The 24,254-nt window shown below is 52.6% G+C and overlaps 1 protein-coding gene across 1 annotated transcript in view; it reads left to right on the forward strand.

The window, feature by feature from the left end:
* Positions 1-24,254, forward strand: part of PARP10 (poly(ADP-ribose) polymerase family member 10) — a 103,769-nt gene that overhangs the window by 42,757 nt on the left and 36,758 nt on the right. The window contains exons 5-7 of the mRNA XM_072131863.1: positions 13,079-13,677; positions 14,467-14,679; positions 16,474-16,570. Coding sequence (XP_071987964.1) covers positions 13,079-13,677; positions 14,467-14,679; positions 16,474-16,570 — 909 coding nt within the window. The remainder of the gene's footprint in view (positions 1-13,078; positions 13,678-14,466; positions 14,680-16,473; positions 16,571-24,254) is intronic.

Below are 24,254 nucleotides of genomic sequence, written 5' to 3' on the forward strand. Positions count from 1 at the left end.
GTAATATCCAGCACAGCCCCCAGTAATATCCAGCACAGCCCCCAGTAGTATACAGCACTGCCCCCCAGTAGTATACAGCACAGCCCCCAGTAGTATACAGCACTGCCCCCAGTAGTATACAGCACTGCCCCCAGTAGTATACAGCACAGCCCCCAGTAGTATACAGCCTGCCTCCAGTAGTATACAGCACAGCCCCCAGTAGTATACAGCACAGCCCCCAGTAGTATACAGCACTGCCCCCAGTAGTATACAGCACTGCCCCCAGTAGTATACAGCACTGCCCCCAGTAGTATACAGCACTGCCCCCAGTAGTATACAGCACAGCCCCCAGTAGTATACAGCACAGCCCCCAGTAGTATACAGCCTGCCTCCAGTAGTATACAGCACTGCCCCCAGTAGTATACAGCACAGCCCCCAGTAGTATACAGCACTGCCCCCAGTAGTATACAGCACTGCCCCCAGTAGTATACAGCACTGCCCCCAGTAGTATACAGCACTGCCCCCAGTAGTATACAGCACAGCCCCCAGTAGTATACAGCACTGCCCCCAGTAGTATACAGCACAGCCCCCAGTAGTATACAGCACAGCCCCCAGTAGTATACAGCACTGCCCATAGTAGTATACAGCACAGCCCCCAGTAGTATACAGCACTGCCCCCAGTAGTATACAGCACAGCCCCCAGTAGTATACAGCACTGCCCCCAGTAGTATACAGCACAGCCCCCAGTAGTATACAGCACAGCCCCCAGTAGTATACAGCCTGCCTCCAGTAGTATACAGCACAGCCCCCAGTAGTATACAGCACTGCCCCCAGTAGTATACAGCACTGCCCCCAGTAGTATACAGCACTGCCCCCAGTAGTATACAGCACAGCCCCCAGTAGTATACAGCACTGCCCCCAGTAGTATACAGCACAGCCCCCAGTAGTATACAGCACTGCCCCCAGTAGTATACAGCACAGCCCCCAGTAGTATACAGCACTGCCCCCAGTAGTATACAGCACTGCCCCCAGTAGTATACAGCACTGCCCCCAGTAGTATACAGCACAGCCCCCAGTAGTATACAGCACAGCCCCCAGTAGTATACAGCACTGCCCCCGGTAGTATACAGCACTGCCCCCGGTAGTATACAGCACAGCCCCCAGTAGTATACAGCACAGCCCCCAGTAGTATACAGCACAGCCCCCAGTAGTATACAGCACAGCCCCCAGTAGTATACAGCACAGCCCCCAGTAGTATACAGCAGCCCCCAGTAGTTTACAGCACTGCCCCCAGTAGTATACAGCACAGCCCCCAGTAGTACACAGCACAGCCCCCAGTAGTATACAGCACAGCCCCCAGTAGTACACAGCACTGCCCCCAGTAGTATACAGCACAGCCCCCAGTAGTATACAGCACAGCCCCCAGTAGTATACAGCACTGCCCCCAGTAGTACACAGCACAGCCCCCAGTAGTATACAGCACTGCCCCCAGTAGTATACAGCACTGCCCCCAGTAGTATACAGCACTGCCCCCAGTAGTATACAGCACTGCCCCCAGTAGTATACAGCACAGCCCCCAGTAGTATACAGCACAGCCCCCAGTAGTATACAGCACTGCCCCCAGTAGTATACAGCACTGCCCCCGGTAGTATACAGCACAGCCCCCAGTAGTATACAGCACAGCCCCCAGTAGTATACAGCACTGCCCATAGTAGTATACAGCACAGCCCCCAGTAGTATACAGCACTGCCCCCAGTAGTATACAGCACAGCCCCCAGTAGTATACAGCACTGCCCCCAGTAGTATACAGCACAGCCCCCAGTAGTATACAGCACAGCCCCCAGTAGTATACAGCACAGCCCCCAGTAGTATACAGCCTGCCCCCAGTAGTATACAGCCTGCCCCCAGTAGTATACAGCACAGCCCCCAGTAGTATACAGCACAGCCCCCAGTAGTATACAGCACAGCCCCCAGTAGTATACAGCACAGCCCCCAGTAGTATACAGCACTGCCCCCAGTAGTATACAGCACTGCCCCCAGTAGTATACAGCACAGCCCCCAGTAGTATACAGCACAGCCCCCAGTAGTATACAGCACAGCCCCCAGTAGTATACAGCACAGCCCCCAGTAGTATACAGCACAGCCCCCAGTAGTATACAGCACAGCCCCCAGTAGTATACAGCCTGCCCCCAGTAGTATACAGCACAGCCCCCAGTAGTATACAGCACAGCCCCCAGTAGTATACATCACAGCCCCCAGTAGTATACAGCACAGCCCCCAGTAGTATACAGCACTGCCCCCAGTAGTATACAGCACTGCCCCCAGTAGTATACAGCACAGCCCCCAGTAGTATACAGCACTGCCCCCGGTAGTATACAGCACAGCCCCCGGTAATATACAGCACAGCCCCCAGTAGTATACAGCACAGCCCCCAGTAGTATACAGCACAGCACCCAGTAGTATACAGCACAGCCCCCAGTAGTATACAGCACAGCCCCCAGTAGTATACAGCACTGCCCCCAGTAGTATACAGCACAGCCCCCAGTAGTATACAGCACAGCCCCCAGTAGTATACAGCACAGCCCCCAGTAGTATACAGCACTGCCCCCAGTAGTATACAGCACTGCCCCCAGTAGTATACAGCACAGCCCCCAGTAGTATACAGCACAGCCCCCAGTAGTATACAGCACAGCCCCCAGTAGTATACAGCAGCCCCCAGTAGTTTACAGCACTGCCCCCAGTAGTATACAGCACAGCCCCCAGTAGCATACAGCACTGCCCCCAGTAGTATACAGCACTGCCCCCAGTAGTATACAGCACAGCCCCCAGTAGTATACAGCACAGCCCCCAGTAGTATACAGCACAGCCCCCAGTAGTATACAGCACTGCCCCCAGTAGTATACAGCACTGCCCCCAGTAGTATACAGCACAGCCCCCAGTAGTATACAGCCTGCCCCCGGTAGTATACAGCACAGCCCCCAGTAGTATACAGCACTGCCCCCAGTAGTATACAGCACAGCCCCCAGTAGTATACAGCACAGCCCCCAGTAGTATACAGCACTGCCCCCAGTAGTATACAGCACAGCCCCCAGTAGTATACAGCACAGCCCCCAGTAGTATACAGCACAGCCCCCAGTAGTATACAGCCTGCCTCCAGTAGTATACAGCACAGCCCCCAGTAGTATACATCACAGCCCCCAGTAGTATACAGCCTGCCCCCAGTAGTATACAGCCTGCCTCCAGTAGTATACAGCACAGCCCCCAGTAGTATACAGCACAGCCCCCAGTAGTATACAGCACAGCCCCCAGTAGTATACAGCACAGCCCCCAGTAGTATACAGCACTGCCTCCAGTAGTATACAGCACAGCCCCCAGTAGTATACAGCACTGCCCCAGTAGTATACAGCACTGCCCCCAGTAGTATACAGCACAGCCCCCAGTAGTATACAGCACAGCCCCCAGTAGTATACAGCACAGCCCCCAGTAGTATACATCACAGCCCCCAGTAGTATACAGCACTGCCCCAGTAGTATACAGCACTGCCCCCAGTAGTATACAGCACAGCCTCCAGTAGTATACAGCCTGCCAGCCCCCAGTAGTATACAGCCTGCCCCCAGTAGTATACAGCACTGCCCCCAGTAGTATACAGCATGCCCCCAGTAGTATACAGCCTGCCCCCAGTAGTATACAGCCTGCCTCCAGTAGTATACAGCACAGCCCCCAGTAGTATACAGCACTGCCCCCAGTAGTATACAGCCTGCCAGCCCCCAGTAGTATACAGCCTGCCCCCAGTAGTATACAGCACTGCCCCCAGTAGTATACAGCATGCCCCCAGTAGTATACAGCCTGCCCCCAGTAGTATACAGCCTGCCTCCAGTAGTATACAGCACAGCCCCCAGTAGTATACAGCACTGCCCCCAGTAGTATACAGCACAGCCCCCAGTTGTATACAGCACTGCCCCCAGTAGTATACAGCACTGCCCCCAGTAGTATACAGCACAGCCCCCAGTAGTATACAGCACAGCCTCCAGTAGTATACAGCCTGCCCCCAGTAATATCCAGCCAGCCCCCAGTAGTATACAGCCTGCCCCCAGTAGTATACAGCACAGCCCCCAGTAGTATACAGCACTGCCCCCAGTAGTATACAGCACAGCCCCCAGTAGTATACAGCCTGCCCCCAGTAGTATACAGCCTGCCCCCAGTAGTATACAGCACTGCCCCAGTAGTATACAGCACTGCCCCAGTAGTATACAGCACTGCCCCCAGTAGTATACAGCACTGCCCCCAGTAGTATACAGCACTGCCCCAGTAGTATACAGCACTGCCCCAGTAGTATACAGCCTGCCCCCAGTAGTATACAGCACTGCCCCCAGTAGTATACAGCACAGCCCCCAGTAGTATACAGCACTGCCCCCAGTAGTATACAGCCCAGCCCCCAGTAGTATACAGCGTGCCCCCAGTAGTATACAGCACAGCCCCCAGTAGTATACAGCACAGCCCCCAGTAGTATACAGCACTGCCCCCAGTAGTATACAGCACTGCCCCCAGTAGTATACAGCACAGCCCTCAGTAGTATACAGCACTGCCCCTAGTAATATCCAGCACAGCCCCCAGTAGTATACAGCGTGCCCCCAGTAGTATACAGCACAGCCCCCAGTAGTATACAGCACAGCCCCCAGTAGTATACAGCACTGCCCCCAGTAGTATACAGCACTGCCCCCAGTAGTATACAGCACTGCCCCCAGTAGTATACAGCCTGCCCCCAGTAGTATACAGCCTGCCCCCAGTAGTATACAGCACTGCCCCCAGTAGTATACAGCACAGCCCCCAGTAGTATACAGCACAGCCCCCAGTAGTATACAGCCTGCCCCCAGTAGTATACAGCACAGCCCCCAGTAGTATACAGCACTGCCCCCAGTAGTATACAGCACAGCCCCCAGTAGTATACAGCCTGCCTCCAGTAGTATACAGCACAGCCCCCAGTAGTATACAGCACAGCCCCCAGTAGTATACAGCACAGCCCCCAGTAGTATACAGCCTGCCCCCAGTAATATCCAGCCAGCCCCCAGTAGTATACAGCCTGCCCCCAGTAATATCCAGCCAGCCCCCAGTAGTATACAGCACAGCCCCCAGTAGTATACAGCACAGCCCCCAGTAGTATACAGCACTGCCCCCAGTAGTATACAGCACAGCCCCCAGTAGTATACAGCACAGCCCCCAGTAGTATACAGCACTGCCCCCAGTAGTATACAGCCTGCCCCCAGTAGTATACAGCACAGCCCCCAGTAGTATACAGCACTGCCCCCAGTAGTATACAGCCTGCCCCCAGTAGTATACAGCACAGCCCCCAGTAGTATACAGCCTGCCCCCAGTAATATCCAGCCAGCCCCCAGTAGTATACAGCCTGCCCCCAGTAATATCCAGCCAGCCCCCAGTAGTATACAGCACTGCCCCCAGTAGTATACAGCACAGCCCCCAGTAGTATACAGCCTGCCTCCAGTAGTATACAGCACAGCCCCCAGTAGTATACAGCACAGCCCCCAGTAGTATACAGCACAGCCCCCAGTAGTATACAGCCTGCCCCCAGTAATATCCAGCCAGCCCCCAGTAGTATACAGCACAGCCCCCAGTAGTATACAGCACAGCCCCCAGTAGTATACAGCACAGCCCCCAGTAGTATACAGCCTGCCCCCAGTAATATACAGCACAGCCCCCAGTAGTATACAGCCTGCCCCCAGTAATATCCAGCCAGCCCCCAGTAGTATACAGCCTGCCCCCAGTAGTATACAGCACAGCCCCCAGTAGTATACAGCCTGCCCCCAGTAGTATACAGCACTGCCCCCAGTAGTATACAGCACAGCCCCCAGTAGTATACAGCCTGCCCCCAGTAGTATACAGCCTGCCCCCAGTAGTATACAGCACTGCCCCCAGTAGTATACAGCCTGCCCCCAGTAGTATACAGCACAGCCCAGCATTAATAGAAAATAATAAACTTATATACTCACCCTCCGGTGGCCCCGACCTGCAGCGCTGCTCCCCCGATGTCCGCGTGGGTCCTCTTCTGGCTTCGGCGCCCGTCTTCTGTCTTCACTAACTTCGTGCCGGGCGCCGCCATTGTTCTACCCTGGACGGCGCCTAGTATGACGCGCCGCTGCTGACGTCATACTAGGCGCCGCCCCGGGGAAAAGCATGGTGGCGCCCAGCAGAAGAAAGAAGACTGCGCGGAAGACGATCCGCGCGGACATCGGGGCCAACGGAGGGTGAGTATGCACCCCGATGTCTTTTTGAGGCTGTCGGCAGCCACCGCTGTGCAAACACCCGCGATCGGTGCTAGCAATATGCAGCAGAGACTTACCGGCTATGGAGAGGGCACAGCCCGTGAGCCCTCTCCATGCACTGGGACCCGCCGTATAAGACGATTACCGGCGTATAAGACGACCCCAGAGAAGACAGAAGATTTTTCTGTCTTCAAAAGTCGTCTTATACGCCGGTATATACGGTATATGAAATAAATACTGAGTCTTTAAAATGTCCGACAATACATAAGATGGCGTCTGAGTCCAGTGTAATATCTTTAACATTTCCCCCCTTTGAGCTTTGCTGGCCTGTAACTCTGTCCTGAGTGACCTCCTCAAACTCCAGGTACATACAGGTAGGCTAAGCCCTCACCTGCTGGACGTGTTACCTCTTCACCAGATCCCCTGGAGGCCAGTCACAGGCCCGCACACTCACATCACATCACTGAGTTTCTGTAGTTTATGGGTTTATTGTCAGGCTGGTTCCCAAGAAGAGCAGCGCCACTGTCTTCGTCTCCTTGCGTATGGCCTCTTACCGCTCGGACAGCTGTCTGGTTCATGGAGGACTTGATGAGAGGTACAACCCAACAAGTGACAAGAACAGAATCAGGACCCCCAATATCACCCCCACTTGAGTCAGGAAACCCTTCCAGTCCCCCAGCCATGAAGTGAAGAATGAAGTGTCCACTCCGGAGTTCTTCTTGAGTTCCACAGACAGTCTCTCAATCTTCTCGAGGGCGTGAGTGATGGACCCATCGGGAGCGGTGTTGTTGGGGATGTATGTGCAACAGGCCACACCCACCATCTTGCAAACTCGTCCCTTCTCGGCCAGAATCATGTCAAGAGCCATACGGTTTTGGAACGCCATGATGGAGGTCGCATGCAACTGCTCAGCAACACCTTTAAAAGCATCTGGGGTATAATTTACAAATCTCTGTTGGTTATAATAGATATAGTTAATCCAATCAACATTTTTGTTAATAGTTATCTGGGGAATAATGGACACTAGACCTGCCCATAACTGATTACGGGCCTGGAATTCATCTGGGAACCCCCTTGGTACTACCGTGTCTATATATATGTTGTCATCTAGTGAGCCCTTGGGTGCCGCTCTCTTAGACCTCCAGGTTTCCTTGGGATTCTCTACCTTTTCTTCATGTACCTGATCAAACTTATCCTTGGGAATTACGAGGAAGGGATGCACAAATTTTACCACAGCGCACTCACCTTCCCAGCCTCCAGGCCTGACCTGATTCTTCCATCTCCACAAATCCAGTACACGTCGGACACTGCTAATACAGGGTTACCCGTGTTGTTGATGTTAATGTGCGTCTGGGTGCACCAACCGTAGGTAAAGTTTCCTACCTTGGGAGCAATCTGGTCAGCCCTATAGATGCATAGGTAGTCCCGGTTGGGGTGTCCCAGAGCTCTAGCAGTGTATGGTACTCGGTGGTTATGGGTTTACACTTAGCAGAAGGAGACGTTTTGTTTTGGTACAGAGACATAAGGCATGCAGAAGGACTGTCTTGGTCAGAGGATGGAGTAGCAGGGAAAGGAACGGACATCAGTGAACTCCTAGCCATGCCACACACAATACAGTCGGTCTTGTTTTGACTAGCTGCGCTGTACTTTATCCACTCCACCCAAGCATTCACTGTTCCGGACCCAGTCTCTATGGCCAGCTTATCCTCATAGGTGGGGTTTTGAAGAGATTGATATATGGGATTTCGTAACGTGACATTGTTTGACTCTGTCTGTTTCAGGAGGAGGTAAGAAGTTGAATTCCTCATATCTCTTATCCAGAACTTTCCTTTCGGACCCGATTCACCCTTCCAAAACCTTATAAAATACTCCCCGTCATCTTGTGGTATGGGGTTAATTATGGAAATTATCAGTTTGTTACATTTCCCTGGTGTCCGACGGTATAGGGAGCCTTGAATAATCTTTCCTTAAGTGATCTCCCGTACTGATCTTTCTTTTTCATTCCTGAGCCTGGTCTATATCCCCAGTCGCCTGTTGTATCCACGCCAGCTCCAATTTTTCCAGGGCTAGTGTTTGGATTCCATAAGCATAAAGTGAACAAGAAGAGACCAGCTAGGAAGAAGAGTAAGTAAGTTTGCAATGGGAGGCATGGAGCCATATTGGTTTCCCTCTAGCTTCACAGACGTGGTGTTGGTCAGCAGGACTTGAAAAGGACCGTCGTAGCGAGGCTCTAGACTCTTTCTGGTGTGTCTCTTTACCACCACGTAGTCTCCAGGCTTCAGGGTATGCGTCCTGAAATCACTGTCCGGATCTGGAAGAGAATCATAGACACGTTTGTGGACCTTTTCCAAGGCCTGGCTTAACGGTGTGGCATATTCCACTTGGTTTCCTGCCATCAGCTGCAGGGTTTTTGGGAAGTAGAGGCCTAGTCGGGGTGCGCAGCCAAATCGTACCTCGAAGGGGGACAATCCTGTCTTTCTGTTGGGGATGGTCCTTACTGAATAGAGGGCGGCAGGAAGGCACTTGGGCCATGGTTTCCCTGCTTCTTCCATGGCTTCCTGGATCTTTAGCTTAAGAGTGCCGCTTAGTCTCTCAACCCCACCACTAGCTTGGGAATGGTAAGTGGTGTGCAGGGCCTGTTCTACACCCAGGAGGGACAAGGTTTCAGGTCTTTACCTGTCCAGTGAAGTGGGTTCTGTGACCGGACTCTATGGTCTCTGGAAGTCCAAACCTGCAGAAAATCTGACTCACCAACTTCTTGGCTGCGGCTCTGGCAGTAGCCTTGGTTATGGGAGAAGCTTCTGGCCCCCCTGGAAAGAGATCAATGCACACAGGCACGTATTCCTACGTACCCCTTTTTGGTAGCTGGATAAAATCCATCTGCAGTCTCTGGAAGGGATACAGCAGCTTGGGTGTCACCTTCTGTGGGGTCTTTACCACCTTACCCGGGTTGTGGTGGGCACAGACTATAAAGGCTTTCACTAGTCTAGTGACGGGGGTAGTAACGCCCGGGGAAAACCACTTATGGTTTATGTGCACTAGCATGGCCATTTTGGATGTGTGTGTGTGTCCGTAGGCTACTTGACTTACCGCCAGGTGCAGGGCTCTGGGCAGGCACACCCTCTCTCCCAGCATCCAGGTCCCATCGGCATCTGGGCTCCAGCTTTCCTCTACACTCCTTTTTCTTCCGGTGACACTTGAGCCACCAGGGACTGGAACACCTGTGGATCAAACTTTTCAGGCTCAGTACTTACTGTTGAGACGACTGAACAGTCTCTGGGCTCCATCTGTGCAGCTGCCTTGGCTGCCCTGTTGGCCGCGTCATTGCCTTTGGCTTGTGGGGTTGCCAATTTAGTGTGTGCTTTCACTTTTATTATCCCCACCTCTTGTGGAAGTAAGAGAGCATCTGTGAGCTCTTTAATCAATTGGCCATGCTTAAAGGGGGTCCCTGCAGAGGTGAGGAAATCTCTGGCCTGACATATTGGGCCATAGTCATGACAAGCCTCATGGGAATATCTACTGTCTGTGTAGATATTCGCCCTCTTACCTTCCCTGAGTGCCATCACTTCACCTCCTGCGCTGACCTGTGTGGAGGGAGTGGTTCTGCTTGTACTACCTCATGTGCACCACTGACCACTGTATATCCAGTGTAGAACCGTCCATCCTCTCCCACCGACCTGGAGCCATCTACAAAAAACTCAACATCTGGGTTAAGTAGTTCTTGTTGGTGACATGAGCAAAAGCAGATGTCTCCTGTTGGATAAGGGACAAACAGTCATGCTCATGCTCAAGTTCAAAAAGCTCCTAATCTGAGAGGCCGTGCAAAAACAGAGAGTCTGGTGGAGGGGGCCTGGACCCCCCCCCCTTCTGAATCCTGTAAAGCTGGCAACAAGGTGGCAGGATTCAGGGCTGTGCACCTTTTTAGTGTGACATTTTGGGGCATCAGGAGGGCCCATTGGAGTCTGAGTTGTCTGGCCATGTTCAGATGTTTGGGTTGCACATGGGTAAGAATACTGTGCAAGTCATGTGGGGTCTGTACAGTGACTGGGTGGTCTAGGATTAACTCACTAGGCTTGCTGAGCAGAGTGCTGACTACGGCTACTGCTCTGACACAGGAGGGGGCTCCTCTCACAACTAACCGTGCTGAATAGTAGGCCATTGGTCTGGGAAGGCCACCATGCTCCTGGACAAGGACACCTGCGGCTTGGTGTAGTGGGGTGTGCCTAGGGCCGGGGCAGACAGAATTGACAGCTTAAGGCTGTGGAATGCATCAATTGCCTCCGGACTGAGGGAAAAAGTTTCTGCAAGTGTCTGTCCAGTCCGGGTTCTGTATCCCACATCGGATACAGGTCCATCCCTCAGGGTCCTGTTCAGTATTACCTCCCCTTTCGGTCACACCTTTAGAAGCTTCCCACTCTTCCTCAGTGAGAACTGGTCGGATGTGGGCAGTCTGTGTAGTCTGTTTGTCACAGTTGTATGGGGGTGGTCCACCAGAGGGCTCCTGGTACCACCCCCTCTTCCCATCCACTTTTGTCCAACCCTTTGTCATTAACTCTCAAGCCAACCTTCTGCCTGGGTGTGCCACTTTTTGTCTTTGAGGCAGCCGCCATTTTCATCAAGTGCTGTCTCCCACCTTTGCACACTCAGGGAATCATCTAACATACCCAAAAACTTCAATACCTCATAACTTCCTTTTACCCACTCTTTACCTTTCCTGTGTGACACTATGTCAGTCGCCTTTTTAGGTCTGCAGTGTCCAGCTACAGTCTTACTTTGCTCACTACCCATTTTGTGGAATCTGTGGAATACCTGATTTTGTTCAAGGGCTATAGATATCCTCCGTACATACAGCTCCAGACTACCCCGCTACCTATCAGTAAGTACAAATTAGAGACCTTCACACAATGGGGCAGATTTACTTACCCGGCCCATTCGCGATCCAGCTGCGCGTTCTCTGCGGTGGATTCGGGTCCGGCCGGGATTCACTAAGGTAGTTCCTCCGACATCCACAAGGTGTCGCTGCTGCGCTGAAGAGCATCAGAATGCACTAGAATACAGCGAGCCATCGTGGATAAAGGTAAGCGCGAGTCCAGCGACACTTTTTTTAAAAAAAATGCAGCCGTTTTTCCGAATCCGTTGGGTTTTTGTTCGGCCACCCCCCCCCCCCCGATTTCCATCGCGTTCACGCCAGCGCCGATGCGCCACAATCCGATCGCGCGCGCCAAAAACCCGGGGCAATTCAGGGAAAATCGTCGCAAATCGGAAATATTCGGGTAACGCGTTGGGAAAACGTGAATCGGAGTTAACGCTCAACTGTAAAATTCCCGTCAGTGTCCCTAAGTCTCTACTGTCACTACCGCATCACGGGGCCGATCCCAATCCCGAAGGAATGGTCGTAAATTTTGCCAGAGTTTGTCTCTGCAAACTTCCAGATTCTATCAGCGCTTACATGAACAAAAATCTCAACACCATCACAAACTCTCAGAACTACAACAACAATCCACAAGAGGGCACTGCAGACCTTTTTCTACAACACACACAGGTTCTCTCAGGTCTCAAAAGTTTTATAATTTCTCACTTTGCAAGGGTCCTTCATCATCATTACAGTGAACTCAGGTTATAGTGAACAGTAATAAATTGCACACACACAGGCAACCTTACCCTGTCTAACCAATCCGTGAATATGAAGTGACATATCAAGGTAGTAAATTTCCTCTTACCTCGGGTGCACCATTGTCAGTTCAGTTCACAAGAGCGGCACAGACTAATATGAAGCTTGCCTCAGTGGTCAGTGGCCACACCTGAGCCCCGCGTCGGGCGTCAAAATATCAAGGAGAAATGACCAGGTGTCTCGGGCCCCAGGTGTCTCGTCCCCAGGTGTCTCGGCTCAGGTGTCTCGTCCCCAGGTGTCTCGTCCCCAGGTGTCTCGGGCCCCAGGTGTCTCGTCCCCAGGTGTCTCGGCTCAGGTGTCTCGTCCCCAGGTGTCTCGGCTCAGGTGTCTCGTCCCCAGGTGTCTCGGGCCCCAGGTGTCTCGGGCCCCAGGTGTCTCGTCCCCAGGTGTCTCGGCTCAGGTGTCTCGTCCCCAGGTGTCTCGTCCCCAGGTATCTCGGGCCCCAGGTGTCTCGGGCCCCAGGTGTCTCGTCCCCAGGTGTCTCGGCTCAGGTGTCTCGTCCCCAGGTGTCTTGGGCCCCAGGTGTCTCGTCCCCAGGTGTCTCGGCTCAGGTGTCTCGTCCCCAGGTGTCTCGGCTCAGGTGTCTCGTCCCCAGGTGTCTAGTCCCCAGGTGTCTCGGGCCCCAGGTGTCTCGTCCCCAGGTGTCTCGGGCCCCAGGTGTCTCGGCTCAGGTGTCTCGTCCCCAGGTGTCTCGTCCCCAGGTGTCTCGGGCCCCAGGTGTCTCGTCCCCAGGTGTCTCGGCTCAGGTGTCTCGTCCCCAGGTGTCTCGGCTCAGGTGTCTCGTCCCCAGGTGTCTCGGCTCAGGTGTCTCGTCCCCAGGTGTCTCGGGGCCCCAGGTGTCTCGGCAGCCTATATATGAAGAGTGGGGGCAGCTGTATCACTCCAGTGCTCAGGGGGCGGAGCTGTCAGAGCTCGGTCCAGTGAGTCCTGGCAGCCTCCATCCTGAATATAAGTCAGGTCCAGTTAGCGAAACTTGTGGAGTCTCCATCTTCTGAGTAGAAAACCGCCAACATCTCGGTAGTGGACGGCGTTGGGTGACCTCCCGCTGCCGGAGCGATGCCATGCGCTGGGTCATATTCCTGGATGCGGCCGCTATGGGAGAGGTCCACGTCCTGATTTATGATGTCGCCTTTCCCTCTGTGTCTTACAGTGGCCACCCGGGTCCTGAGCCGGGTACATGTGCTGCAGAACCGCCGGCTCACTGTCTCTCCATACTACCCGGCCGTGATGGGGGACCCAAACACCGAGCAGACCCGACTCCCAGAACAACAGAACATTCAGGCTCCAGAACAACAGAACATTCAGGCTCCAGAACAACAGAACATTCAGGCTCCAGAACAACAGAACATTCAGGCTCCAGAAGAAGACACAGAAAGTGGCCCTCAGGATGTCCAGGTCTCAGCAGACCACGAGGAGGCCGGTCCATGTGAGGCAGAGAGGTCCATGGAGAGGGCACAAGCTGCTGCCCCAATGTTCTCCATACACAACCAGGAGACCAGGAACAACATTGAATCGAGCACCAACCTGAGGCAAGTGCAGGAGGCCGAGGTTCTACTGGACTCATCCGACATTCTACTGGACTCATCCGAGGTTCTACCGGACTCATCCGAGGTTCTACCGGACTCATGCGAGGTTCTAATGGACTCATCGGAGCTCCGCTTCATGCAAGAATATCATCACGAGCTGCTGGCGGGGATGGACCAGGTCACCATTGTCCCGCTGGAGGTACAAGACCGCTGCGGATTCAAGGTAAGTGTCCATAGGGACCCAAGCCAAGACTGTCCCAGTACTTACCTTCCGGGTGTCCCCCATGTTCCTCATATGAAGAGTCTTCTCTGTGATTAGTTTCCATCCTGTGTCCTCTCCCATCTCATCTTCCCTTCTGCTGCCTCTCATGTCCCCAAATTGTCCTAATTTCATTCACTATCTGTCTCTCTGTGTCTCGCTGTCTCTCTGTGTCTCGCTGTCTCTCTGTGTCTCGCTGTCTCTGTGTGTCTCGTTTTTTTCTCTGTGTCTCGCTGTCTCTCTGTGTCTTGCTGTCTCTCTGTGTCTCGCTGTCTCTCTGTGTCTCTGTGTCTTGCTGTCTCTCTGTGTCTCGTTTTTTTCTCTGTGTCTCGCTGTCTCTCTGTGTCTTGCTGTCTCTCTGTGTCTCGCTGCCTCTCTGTGTCTCGCTGCCTCTCTGTGTCTCGCTGCCTCTCTGTGTCTCGCTGTCTCTCTGTGTCTCGCTGTCTCTCTGTGTCTCGCTGTCTCTCTGTGTCTCTGTGTCTTGCTGTCTCTCTGTGTCTCGTTTTTTTCTCTGTGTCTCGCTGTCTCGCTGTCTCTCTGTGTCTCGCTGTCTCTCTGTGTCTCGTTTTTTTCTCTGTGTCTCGCTGTCTCTCTGTGTCTCGTTTTTTTCTCTGTGTCTCGCTGTCTCTCTGTGTCTCGTTTTTTTCTCTGTGTCTCGCTGCCTCTCTGTGTCTCGCTGCCTCTCTGTCTCGCAGTCTCTCTGTGTCTCGCAGTCTCTTGCTGTCTCTCACGGATGTCTCTCGTATATTTTAGGTGTCGGGAGATGCAGTCTCTTGTAGGACGGCCGTGGAGCTTCTGCGTCACATTGTATCCTCTCTGTGCTCTCGCGCTGTCACGCTCCAGTATCCGGGGGTCTCGCTGTTCCTCCTGGAGGAGGAGGGTCAGAGGGCGAGGGTCCAGACGGAGCAGCTACACCAATGCATCATCCAGGCCGCGCCCCTCAGCTGGAACCTGCCGGCTTGTAAGGTAAGACACCCCCCCCCCGTACGCCTGGAATGTGACGGCTTGTAGGGTAAGACACCCCCCCCCCCCGTACGCCTGGAATGTGACGGCTTGTAGGGTAAGACCCCCGTACTCCTGAAATGTGATGGCTTGTAGGGTAAGACCCCCGTACGCCTGGAATGTGACGGCTTGTAGGGTAAGACACCCCCCCCCGTACGCCTGGAATGTGACGGCTTGTAGGGTAAGACCCCCGTACGCCTGGAATGTGACGGCTTGTAGGGTAAGACCCCCGTACACCTGGAATGTGCCGGCTTTTAGGGTAAGACCCCCGTACGCCTGGAATGTGACGGCTTGTAGGGTAAGACCCCCGTACGCCTGGAATGTGACGGCTTGTAGGGTAAGACCCCCGTACGCCTGGAATGTGACGGCTTGTAGGGTAAGACCCCCGTACGCCTGGAATGTGACGGCTTGTAGGGTAAGACCCCCGTACGCCTGGAATGTGACGGCTTGTAGGGTAAGACCCCCGTACGCCTGGAATGTGACGGCTTGTAGGGTAAGACCCCCGTACGCCTGGAATGTGACGGCTTGTAGGGTAAGACCCCCGTACACCTGGAATGTGCCGGCTTTTAGGGTAAGACCCCCGTACGCCTGGAATGTGACGGCTTGTAGGGTAAGACCCCCGTACTCCTGGAATGTGACGGCTTGTAGGGTAAGACCCCCGTACACCTGGAATGTGACGGCTTGTAGGGTAAGACCCCCGTACGCCTGGAATGTGACGGCTTGTAGGGTAAGACCCCCGTACGCCTGGAATGTGACGGCTTGTAGGGTAAGACCCCCGTACGCCTGGAATGTGACGGCTTGTAGGGTAAGACCCCCGTACGCCTGGAATGTGACGGCTTGTAGGGTAAGACCCCCGTACGCCTGGAATGTGACGGCTTGTAGGGTAAGACCCCCGTACGCCTGGAATGTGACGGCTTGTAGGGTAAGACCCCCGTACGCCTGGAATGTGACGGCTTGTAGGGTAAGACCCCCGTACGCCTGGAATGTGACGGCTTGTAGGGTAAGACCCCCGTACGCCTGGAATGTGACGGCTTGTAGGGTAAGACCCCCGTACGCCTGGAATGTGACGGCTTGTAGGGTAAGACCCCCGTACGCCTGGAATGTGACGGCTTGTAGGGTAAGACCCCCGTACGCCTGGAATGTGACGGCTTGTAGGGTAAGACCCCCGTACGCCTGGAATGTGACGGCTTGTAGGGTAAGACCCCCGTACGCCTGGAATGTGACGGCTTGTAGGGTAAGACCCCCGTACGCCTGGAATGTGACGGCTTGTAGGGTAAGACCCCCGTACGCCTGGAATGTGACGGCTTGTAGGGTAAGACCCCCGTACGCCTGGAATGTGATGGCTTGTAGGGTAAGACCCCCGTACGCCTGGAATGTGACGGCTTGTAGGGTAAGACCCCCGTACGCCTGGAATGTGATGGCTTGTAGGGTAAGACCCCCGTACGCCTGGAATGTGACGGCTTGTAGGGTAAGACCCCCGTACGCCTGGAATGTGACGGCTTGTAGGGTAAGACCCCCGTACGCCTGGAATGTGACGGCTTGTAGGGTAAGACCCCCGTACGCCTGGAATGTGACGGCTTGTAGGGTAAGACCCCCGTACGCCTGGAATGTGATGGCTTGTAGGGTAAGACCCACATACTCCTGGAATGTGACGGCTTGTAGGGTAAGACCCTCGTTCTCCTGGAATGTAAGACCTCCGTACTCCAGTAGCCATGGATACCGCAGCCATTTCTCATTGTTGCTGCTCTCCTCTCACAGGCGGACCCCTGGAGCTTTGTGCTGCCCCCTGACACCGACATATCCCCGACCCAGCCCATCATGGCCGCAGCAGAAATACAGCGCACCGCAGTCATAGGTAAGTGGGGGGGGGGTGTCCCTATTCTGCAGTCATAGGTAAGTGGGGGGGGGGTCACTATTCAACAGACATAGGTAAGTGGCGGGGGGGGGTCACTATTCTGCAGACAATAGGTAAGTGGGGGGGGGGGAGTCACTATTCTGCAGACATAGGTAAGTGGGGGTCAGGATTCTGCAGACATAGGTAAGTGGGGGTCACTATTCTGCAGACATAGGTAAGTGGGGTCACTATTCTGCAGACATAGGTAAGTGGGGGGTCACTATTCTGCAGACATAGGTAAGCATAGCTCCCAACCGTCCCGATTTTGACGGGACTTTCCCGTTTTTCGTACCTCTGCCCCGCGTCACGGGCAGCTATGATATTGTCACGGATTCTCCCCCCAGGTCCCGCTGTGTCCCGGCGCTGTGTCCGCATAGTAAATACTTTGAAAGTCTGAACTCACAGTACAGAATGGCTTCTACAGACATCGGGAGGGAATCCTTTTCAGAGAAGTGTCGGCTTAGCGGAGAGCAGGGACCACGTCATCAGCTTCAGATCAGCATCTGTCCATATATGGTCACTGCATCTCCTAGGGTTCCCCAGAGCAGACATCGGGCAGGGAATCCTTTTCAGAGAAGTGTCGGCTTAGCGGAGAGCAGGGACCACGTCATCAGGTCAGATCACCATCTGTCCATATATGGTCACTGCATCTCCTAGGGTTCCCCAGAGCAGACATCGGGCTGGGAATCCTTTTCAGAGAAGTGTCGGGCTTAGCGGAGAGCAGGGACCACGTCATCAGCTTCAGATCACCATCTGTCCATATATGGTCACTGCATCTCCTAGGGTTCCCCAGAGCAGACATCGGGCTGGGAATCCTTTTCAGAGAAGTGTCGGCTTAGCTGAGAGCAGGGACCACGTCATGAGGTCAGATCAGTATCTGTCCATATATGGTCACTGCATCTCCTAGGGTTCCCCAGAGCAGACATCGGGAGGGAATCCTTTTCAGAGAAGTGTCGGCTTAGCGGAGAGAGCAGGGACCACGTCATCAGGTCAGATCACCATCTGTCCATATATGGTCACTGCATCTCCTAGGGTTCCCCAGAGCAGACATCGGGAGGGAATCCTTTTCAGAGAAGTGTCGGCTTAGCGGAGAGAGCAGGGACCACGTCATCAGCTTCAGATCAGCATCTGTCCATATATGGTCACTGCATCTCCTAGGGTTCCCCAGAGCAGACATCGGGAGGGAATCCTTTTCAGAGAAGTGTCGGCTTAGCGGAGAGCAGGGACCACGTCATCAGGTCAGATCTCCATCCGTCCATATATGGTCACTGCATCTCCTAGGGTTCCCCAGAGCAGACATCGGGAGGGAATCCTTTTCAGAGAAGTGTCGGCTTAGCGGAGAGCAGGGACCACGTCATCAGGTCAGATCTCCATCCGTCCATATATGGTCACTGCATCTCCTAGGGTTCCCCAGAGCAGACATTGGGAGGGAATCCTTTTCAGAGAAGTGTCGGCTTAGCTGAGAGCAGGGACCACGTCATCAGCTCAGATCAGCATCTGTCCATATATGGTCACTGCATCTCCTAGGGTTCCCCAGAGCAGACATCGGGCAGGGAATCCTTTTCAGAGAAGTGTCGGCTTAGCAGAGAGCAGGAACCACGTCATCAGCTTCAGATCAGCATCTGTCCATATATGGTCACTGCATCTCCTAGGGTTCCCCAGAGCAGACATCGGGCAGGGAATCCTTTTCAGAGAAGTGTCGGCTTAGCAGAGAGCAGGAACCACGTCATCAGCTTCAGATCAGCATCTGTCCATATATGGTCACTGCATCTCCTAGGGTTCCCCAGAGCAGACATCGGGCAGGGAATCCTTTTCAGAGAAGTGTCGGCTTGGCGGAGAGCAGGGACCACGTCATCAGGTCAGATCAGCATCTGTCCATATATGGTCACTGCATCTCCTAGGGTTCCCCAGAGCAGACATCGGGCAGGGAATCCTTTTCAGAGAAGTGTCGGCTTAGCAGAGAGCAGGGACCACGTCATCAGCTCAGATCAGTATCTGTCCATATATGGTCACTGCATCTCCTAGGCTTCCCCAGAGCAGACACCGGGCAGGGAATCCTTTTCAGAGAAGTGTCGGCTTAGCAGAGAGCAGGGACCACGTCATCAGCTCAGATCAGTATCTGTCCATATATGGTCTCCAGGGCTTCCCCAGACACAAGCTCTTTATATAATTAAATTAAATAAAGTTTTGGCCAGGCTGAGATTCGAACCTGGGACCCTCTGCACCATAGACAGGAGCTTAACTAACTGAGCTATAAGCCCAGTGATACAGAGCTGAGGATTTCTGGTAAGTAAGACATGTTATCTGCCATTTACACTGTGACACAGACTAATGCACTGATATATAGAGAGGGATCTTCTCAGAGATTATTATTGTAATTATTGAGACTATTATTATTATTATTATTATTATACATTTTATTATTATGGAGATGATTATTAATAATGGTAAAAATAATAATAATCATCTCAATAATAATAATAATAATAATAATAATAATAGTCTCAATAATTACAATAATCTGAGAAGATCCCTCCCTATATACCACAGCAGTATATAGTTCTTAGTTACCAAAATTCTCCACCTGGTTAATCACAGAGATTATAGCTCAGTTGGTTGAGGCGCTGTGTTATTATTGTACATGGACACTGCAGGTTCTGGGTTCAAATCCCAATGAGGATAATTCTTTTTTTTTTTTATTGAGATGATTTTTATTATTTTAATATGGCTAAAATTTGGGGCGTGGCCAGGGAGTGATTGGGGGTGTGGCTTAGGGGGATCGCTACGCGTGCCGCCATTTTGTCCCTCTTTCTTTTTCACAAATGTTGGGAGGTATGGGTAAGTGGGGTCACTATTCTGCAGACATAGGTAAGTGGGGGTCACTATTCTGCAGACATAGGTAAGTGAAGTCACTATTCTGCAGACATAGGTAAATGGGGTCACTATTCTGCAGACATAGGTAAGTGGGGGTCACTATTCTGCAGACATAGGTAAGTGGGGTCACTATTCTGCAGACATAGGTAAGTGGGGGTCACTATTCTGCAGACATAGGTAAGTGGGGGTCACTATTCTGCAGACATAGGTAAGTGAAGTCACTATTCTGCAGACATAGGTAAATGGGGTCACTATTCTGCAGACATAGGTAAGTGGGGGTCACTATTCTGCAGACATAGGTAAGTGGGGTCACTATTCTGCAGACATAGGTAAGTGGGGGTCACTATTCTGCAGACATAGGTAAGTGGGGTCACTATTCTGAAGACATAGGTAAGTGAAGTCACTATTCTGAAGACATAGGTAAGTGAAGTCACTATTCTGCAGACATAGGTAAATGGGGTCACTATTCTGCAGACATAGATAAGTGGGGTCACTATTCTGCAGACATAGGTAAGTGGGGGGGTCACGATTCTGCAGACACAGGTAAGTGTGGGTCACTATTCTGCAGACACAGGTAAGTGGGGTCACTATTCTGCAGACATAGGTAAGTGGGGGGTCACTATTCTGCAGACATAGGTAAGCATAGCTCCCAACCGTCCCGATTTTGACGGGACTTTCCCGTTTTTCGTAAGTTGGGTCTCTATTCTGCAGACATAGGTAAGTGGGGGTCAGGATTCTGCAACATAGGTAAGTGGGGGGTCACTATTCTGCAGACATAGGTAAGTGGGGGGTCACTGTTCTGCAGACATAGGTAAGTGGGGGTCACTATTCTGCAGACATAGGTAAGTGGGGGTCACTATTCTGCAGACATAGGTAAGTGGGGGGGTCACTATTCTGCAGACATAGGTAAGTGGGATCACTATTCTGCAGACATAGGTAAGTGGGGGGCACTATTCTGCAAACATAGGTAAGTGGGGGTCACTATTCTGCAGACATAGGTAAGTGGGGGTCACTATTCTGCAGACATAGGTAAGTGGGGGTCAGGATTCTGCAACATAGGTAAGTGGGGGGTCACTATTCTGCAGACATAGGTAAGTGTGGGTCACTATTCTGCAGACATAGGTAAGCGGGGTCACTATTCTGCAGACATAGGTAAGTGGGGGTCACTATTCTGCAAACATAGGTAAGTGGGGATCACTATTCTGCAGACATAGGTAAGTGGGGGGTCACTATTCTGCAGACATAGGTAAGTGTGGGTCACTATTCTGCAGACATAGGTAAGTGGGGGTCACTATTCTGCAGACATAGGTAAGTGGGGGTCAGGATTCTGCAACATAGGTAAGTGGGGGGTCACTATTCTGCAGACATAGGTAAGTGGGGGGTCACTGTTCTGCAGACATAGGTAAGTGGGGTCACTATTCTGCAGACATAGGTAAGTGGGGGTCAGGATTCTGCAACATAGGTAAGTGGGGGGTCACTTTTCTGCAGACATAGGTAAGTGTGGGTCACTATTCTGCAGACATAGGTAAGTGGGGTCACTATTCTGCAGACATAGGTAAGTGGGGGTCACTATTCTGCAAACATAGGTAAGTGGGGATCACTATTCTGCAGACATAGGTAAGTGGGGGTCACTATTCTGCAGACATAGGTAAGTGGGGGGGGGTCACTATTCTTCAGACATAGGTAAGTGGGATCACTATTCTGCAGACATAGGTAAGTGGGGGTCACTATTCTGCAAACATAGGTAAGTGGGGGTCACTATTCTGCAGACATAGGTAAGTGGGGGGTCACTGTTCTGCAGACATAGGTAAGTGGGGGTCACTATTCTGCAGACATAGGTAAGTGGGGGTCAGGATTCTGCAACATAGGTAAGTGGGGGGTCACTATTCTGCAGACATAGGTAAGTGTGGGTCACTATTCTGCAGACATAGGTAAGTGTGGGTCACTATTCTGCAGACATAGGTAAGTGGGGTCACTATTCTGCAGATATAGGTAAGTGGGGGTCAGGATTCTGCAACATAGGTAAGTGGGGGGGTCACTATTCTGCAGACATAGGTAAGTGGGGGGTCACTGTTCTGCAGACATAGGTAAGTGGGGTCACTATTCTGCAGACATAGGTAAGTGGGGGTCAGGATTCTGCAACATAGGTAAGTGGGGGGTCACTATTCTGCAGACATAGGTAAGTGTGGGTCACTATTCTGCAGACATAGGTAAGTGGGGTCACTATTCTGCAGACATAGGTAAGTGGGGGTCAGGATTCTGCAACATAGGTAAGTGGGGGGTCACTATTCTGCAGACATAGGTAAGTGGGGGGTCACTGTTCTGCAGACATAGGTAAGTGGGGTCACTATTCTGCAGACATAGGTAAGTGGGGGTCAGGATTCTGCAACATAGGTAAGTGGGGGGTCACTATTCTGCAGACATAGGTAAGTGTGGGTCACTATTCTGCAGACATAGGTAAGTGGGGTCACTATTCTGCAGACATAGGTAAGTGGGGGTCACTATTCTGCAAACATAGGTAAGTGGGGATCACTATTCTGCAGACATAGGTAAGTGGGGGTCACTATTCTGCAGACATAGGTAAGTGGGGGGGTCACTATTCTGCAGACATAGGTAAGTGGGATCACTATTCTGCAGACATAGGTAAGTGGGGGTCACTATTCTGCAAACATAGGTAAGTGGGGGTCACTATTCTGCAGACATAGGTAAGTGGGGGGTCACTGTTCTGCAGACATAGGTAAGTGGGGGTCACTATTCTGCAGACATAGGTAAGTGGGGGTCAGGATTCTGCAACATAGGTAAGTGAGGGGTCACTATTCTGCAGACATAGGTAAGTGTGGGTCACTATTCTGCAGACATAGGTAAGTGGGGTCACTATTCTGCAGACATAGGTAAGTGGGGGTCACTATTCTGCAAACATAGGTAAGTGGGGATCACTATTCTGCAGACATAGGTAAGTGGGGGGTCACTATTCTGCAGACATAGGTAAGTGTGGGTCACTATTCTGCAGACATAGGTAAGTGGGGTCACTATTCTGCAGACATAGGTAAGTGGGGGTCAGGATTCTGCAACATAGGTAAGTGGGGGGTCACTATTCTGCAGACATAGGTAAGTGGGGGGTCACTGTTCTGCAGACATAGGTAAGTGGGGTCACTATTCTGCAGACATAGGTAAGTGGGGGTCAGGATTCTGCAACATAGGTAAGTGGGGGGTCACTATTCTGCAGACATAGGTAAGTGTGGGTCACTATTCTGCAGACATAGGTAAGTGGGGTCACTATTCTGCAGACATAGGTAAGTGGGGGTCACTATTCTGCAAACATAGGTAAGTGGGGATCACTATTCTGCAGACATAGGTAAGTGGGGGTCACTATTCTGCAGACATAGGTAAGTGGGGTCACTATTCTGCATTCTGACTTCCTCTAGAGGCAAATTTGGGAATGACTTGCTGAACTCCCCCTGGTGGCTCGTTCTCTCCATTGCAGTCTTAGGTCACATGATCTAATCTGTGGGATGGGCTATAAATCCTGATCCATTAGACTTTGCTAGAGTATTAGGTCTCAGCCCAATTTGTGTCTCCCGGACAGTTTGTTCCTGACCCAGTCTCTGACTCCGAACTTCCCCCTGCCATCTGCTAAGTCCTGTCCTCGTATCCGTCACTACCTGTCCAGCTTTTCCCTGTAGACCAAGCGTCCATCCTGCCTCGCAGGGGGCTCTGGTGCAGACCGGGGGGCTTGTACGCTGCACCTTGAGCCCCCCAGACATGTCTGTCCCTCCTACATTCATCTCCTGCATTCTGGATCCCTGACAACAGAGACCATGAGCGAAATGAGATTGTGAGCAGATCCCAGAGACATTCCCAGGATCCTCCGTAACAGAGGAGGAGAAGCTCACAGACCAGGTTAGAAAACTTGGGCTGAAGAAGGGAGAAGCTGCTTTGGCAGAAATCTAAGGTAAACTCTGTATGTAGTCAGAGCTGCAGCAGGCCTGATGGACGGGGGTCACTACCTGGTGAGACAGCAGGAGAAGGCCTGATGGACGGGGATCACTCTCAGGTGAGACAGCAGGAGAAGGCCTGATGGACGGGGATTACTCCCTGGTGAGACAGCAGGAGAAGGCCTGATGGACGGGGATCACTCCCTGGTGAGACAGCAGGAGAAGGCCTGATGGACGGGGATCACTACCTGGTGAGACAGCAGGAGAAGGCCTGATGGACGGGGATCACTCTCGGGTGAGACAGCAGGAGAAGGCCCGATGGACGGGGGTCACTACCTGGTGAGACAACAGGAGAAGGCCTGATGGACGGGGATCACTACCTGGTGAGACAGCAGGAGAAGGCCTGATGGACGGGGATCACTCTCAGGTGAGACAGCAGGAGAAGGCCCGATGGACGGGGATCACTCTCAGGTGAGACAGCAGGAGAAGGCCTGATGGACAGGGGTCACTCCCTGGTGAGACAGCAGGAGAAGGCCCGATGGACGGGGATCACTCCCTGGTGAGACAGAAGGAGAAGGCTTGATGGACAGGGATCACTCCCTGGTGAGACAGCAGGAGAAGGCCTGATGGACAGGGATCACTCCCTGGTGAGACAACAGGAGAAGGCCTGATGGACGGGGATCACTCCCTGGTGAGACAGCAGGAGAAGGCTTGATGGACAGGGATCACTCCCTGGTGAGACAGCAGGAGAAGGCCTGATGGACGAGGATCACTCCCTGGTGAGACAGCAGGAGAAGGCTTGATGGACGGGGATCACTCCCTGGTGAGACAGCAGG

This window comes from Engystomops pustulosus, unplaced genomic scaffold, assembly GCF_040894005.1.
Source record: "Engystomops pustulosus unplaced genomic scaffold, aEngPut4.maternal MAT_SCAFFOLD_157, whole genome shotgun sequence".
Taxonomy (NCBI): domain Eukaryota; kingdom Metazoa; phylum Chordata; class Amphibia; order Anura; family Leptodactylidae; genus Engystomops; species Engystomops pustulosus.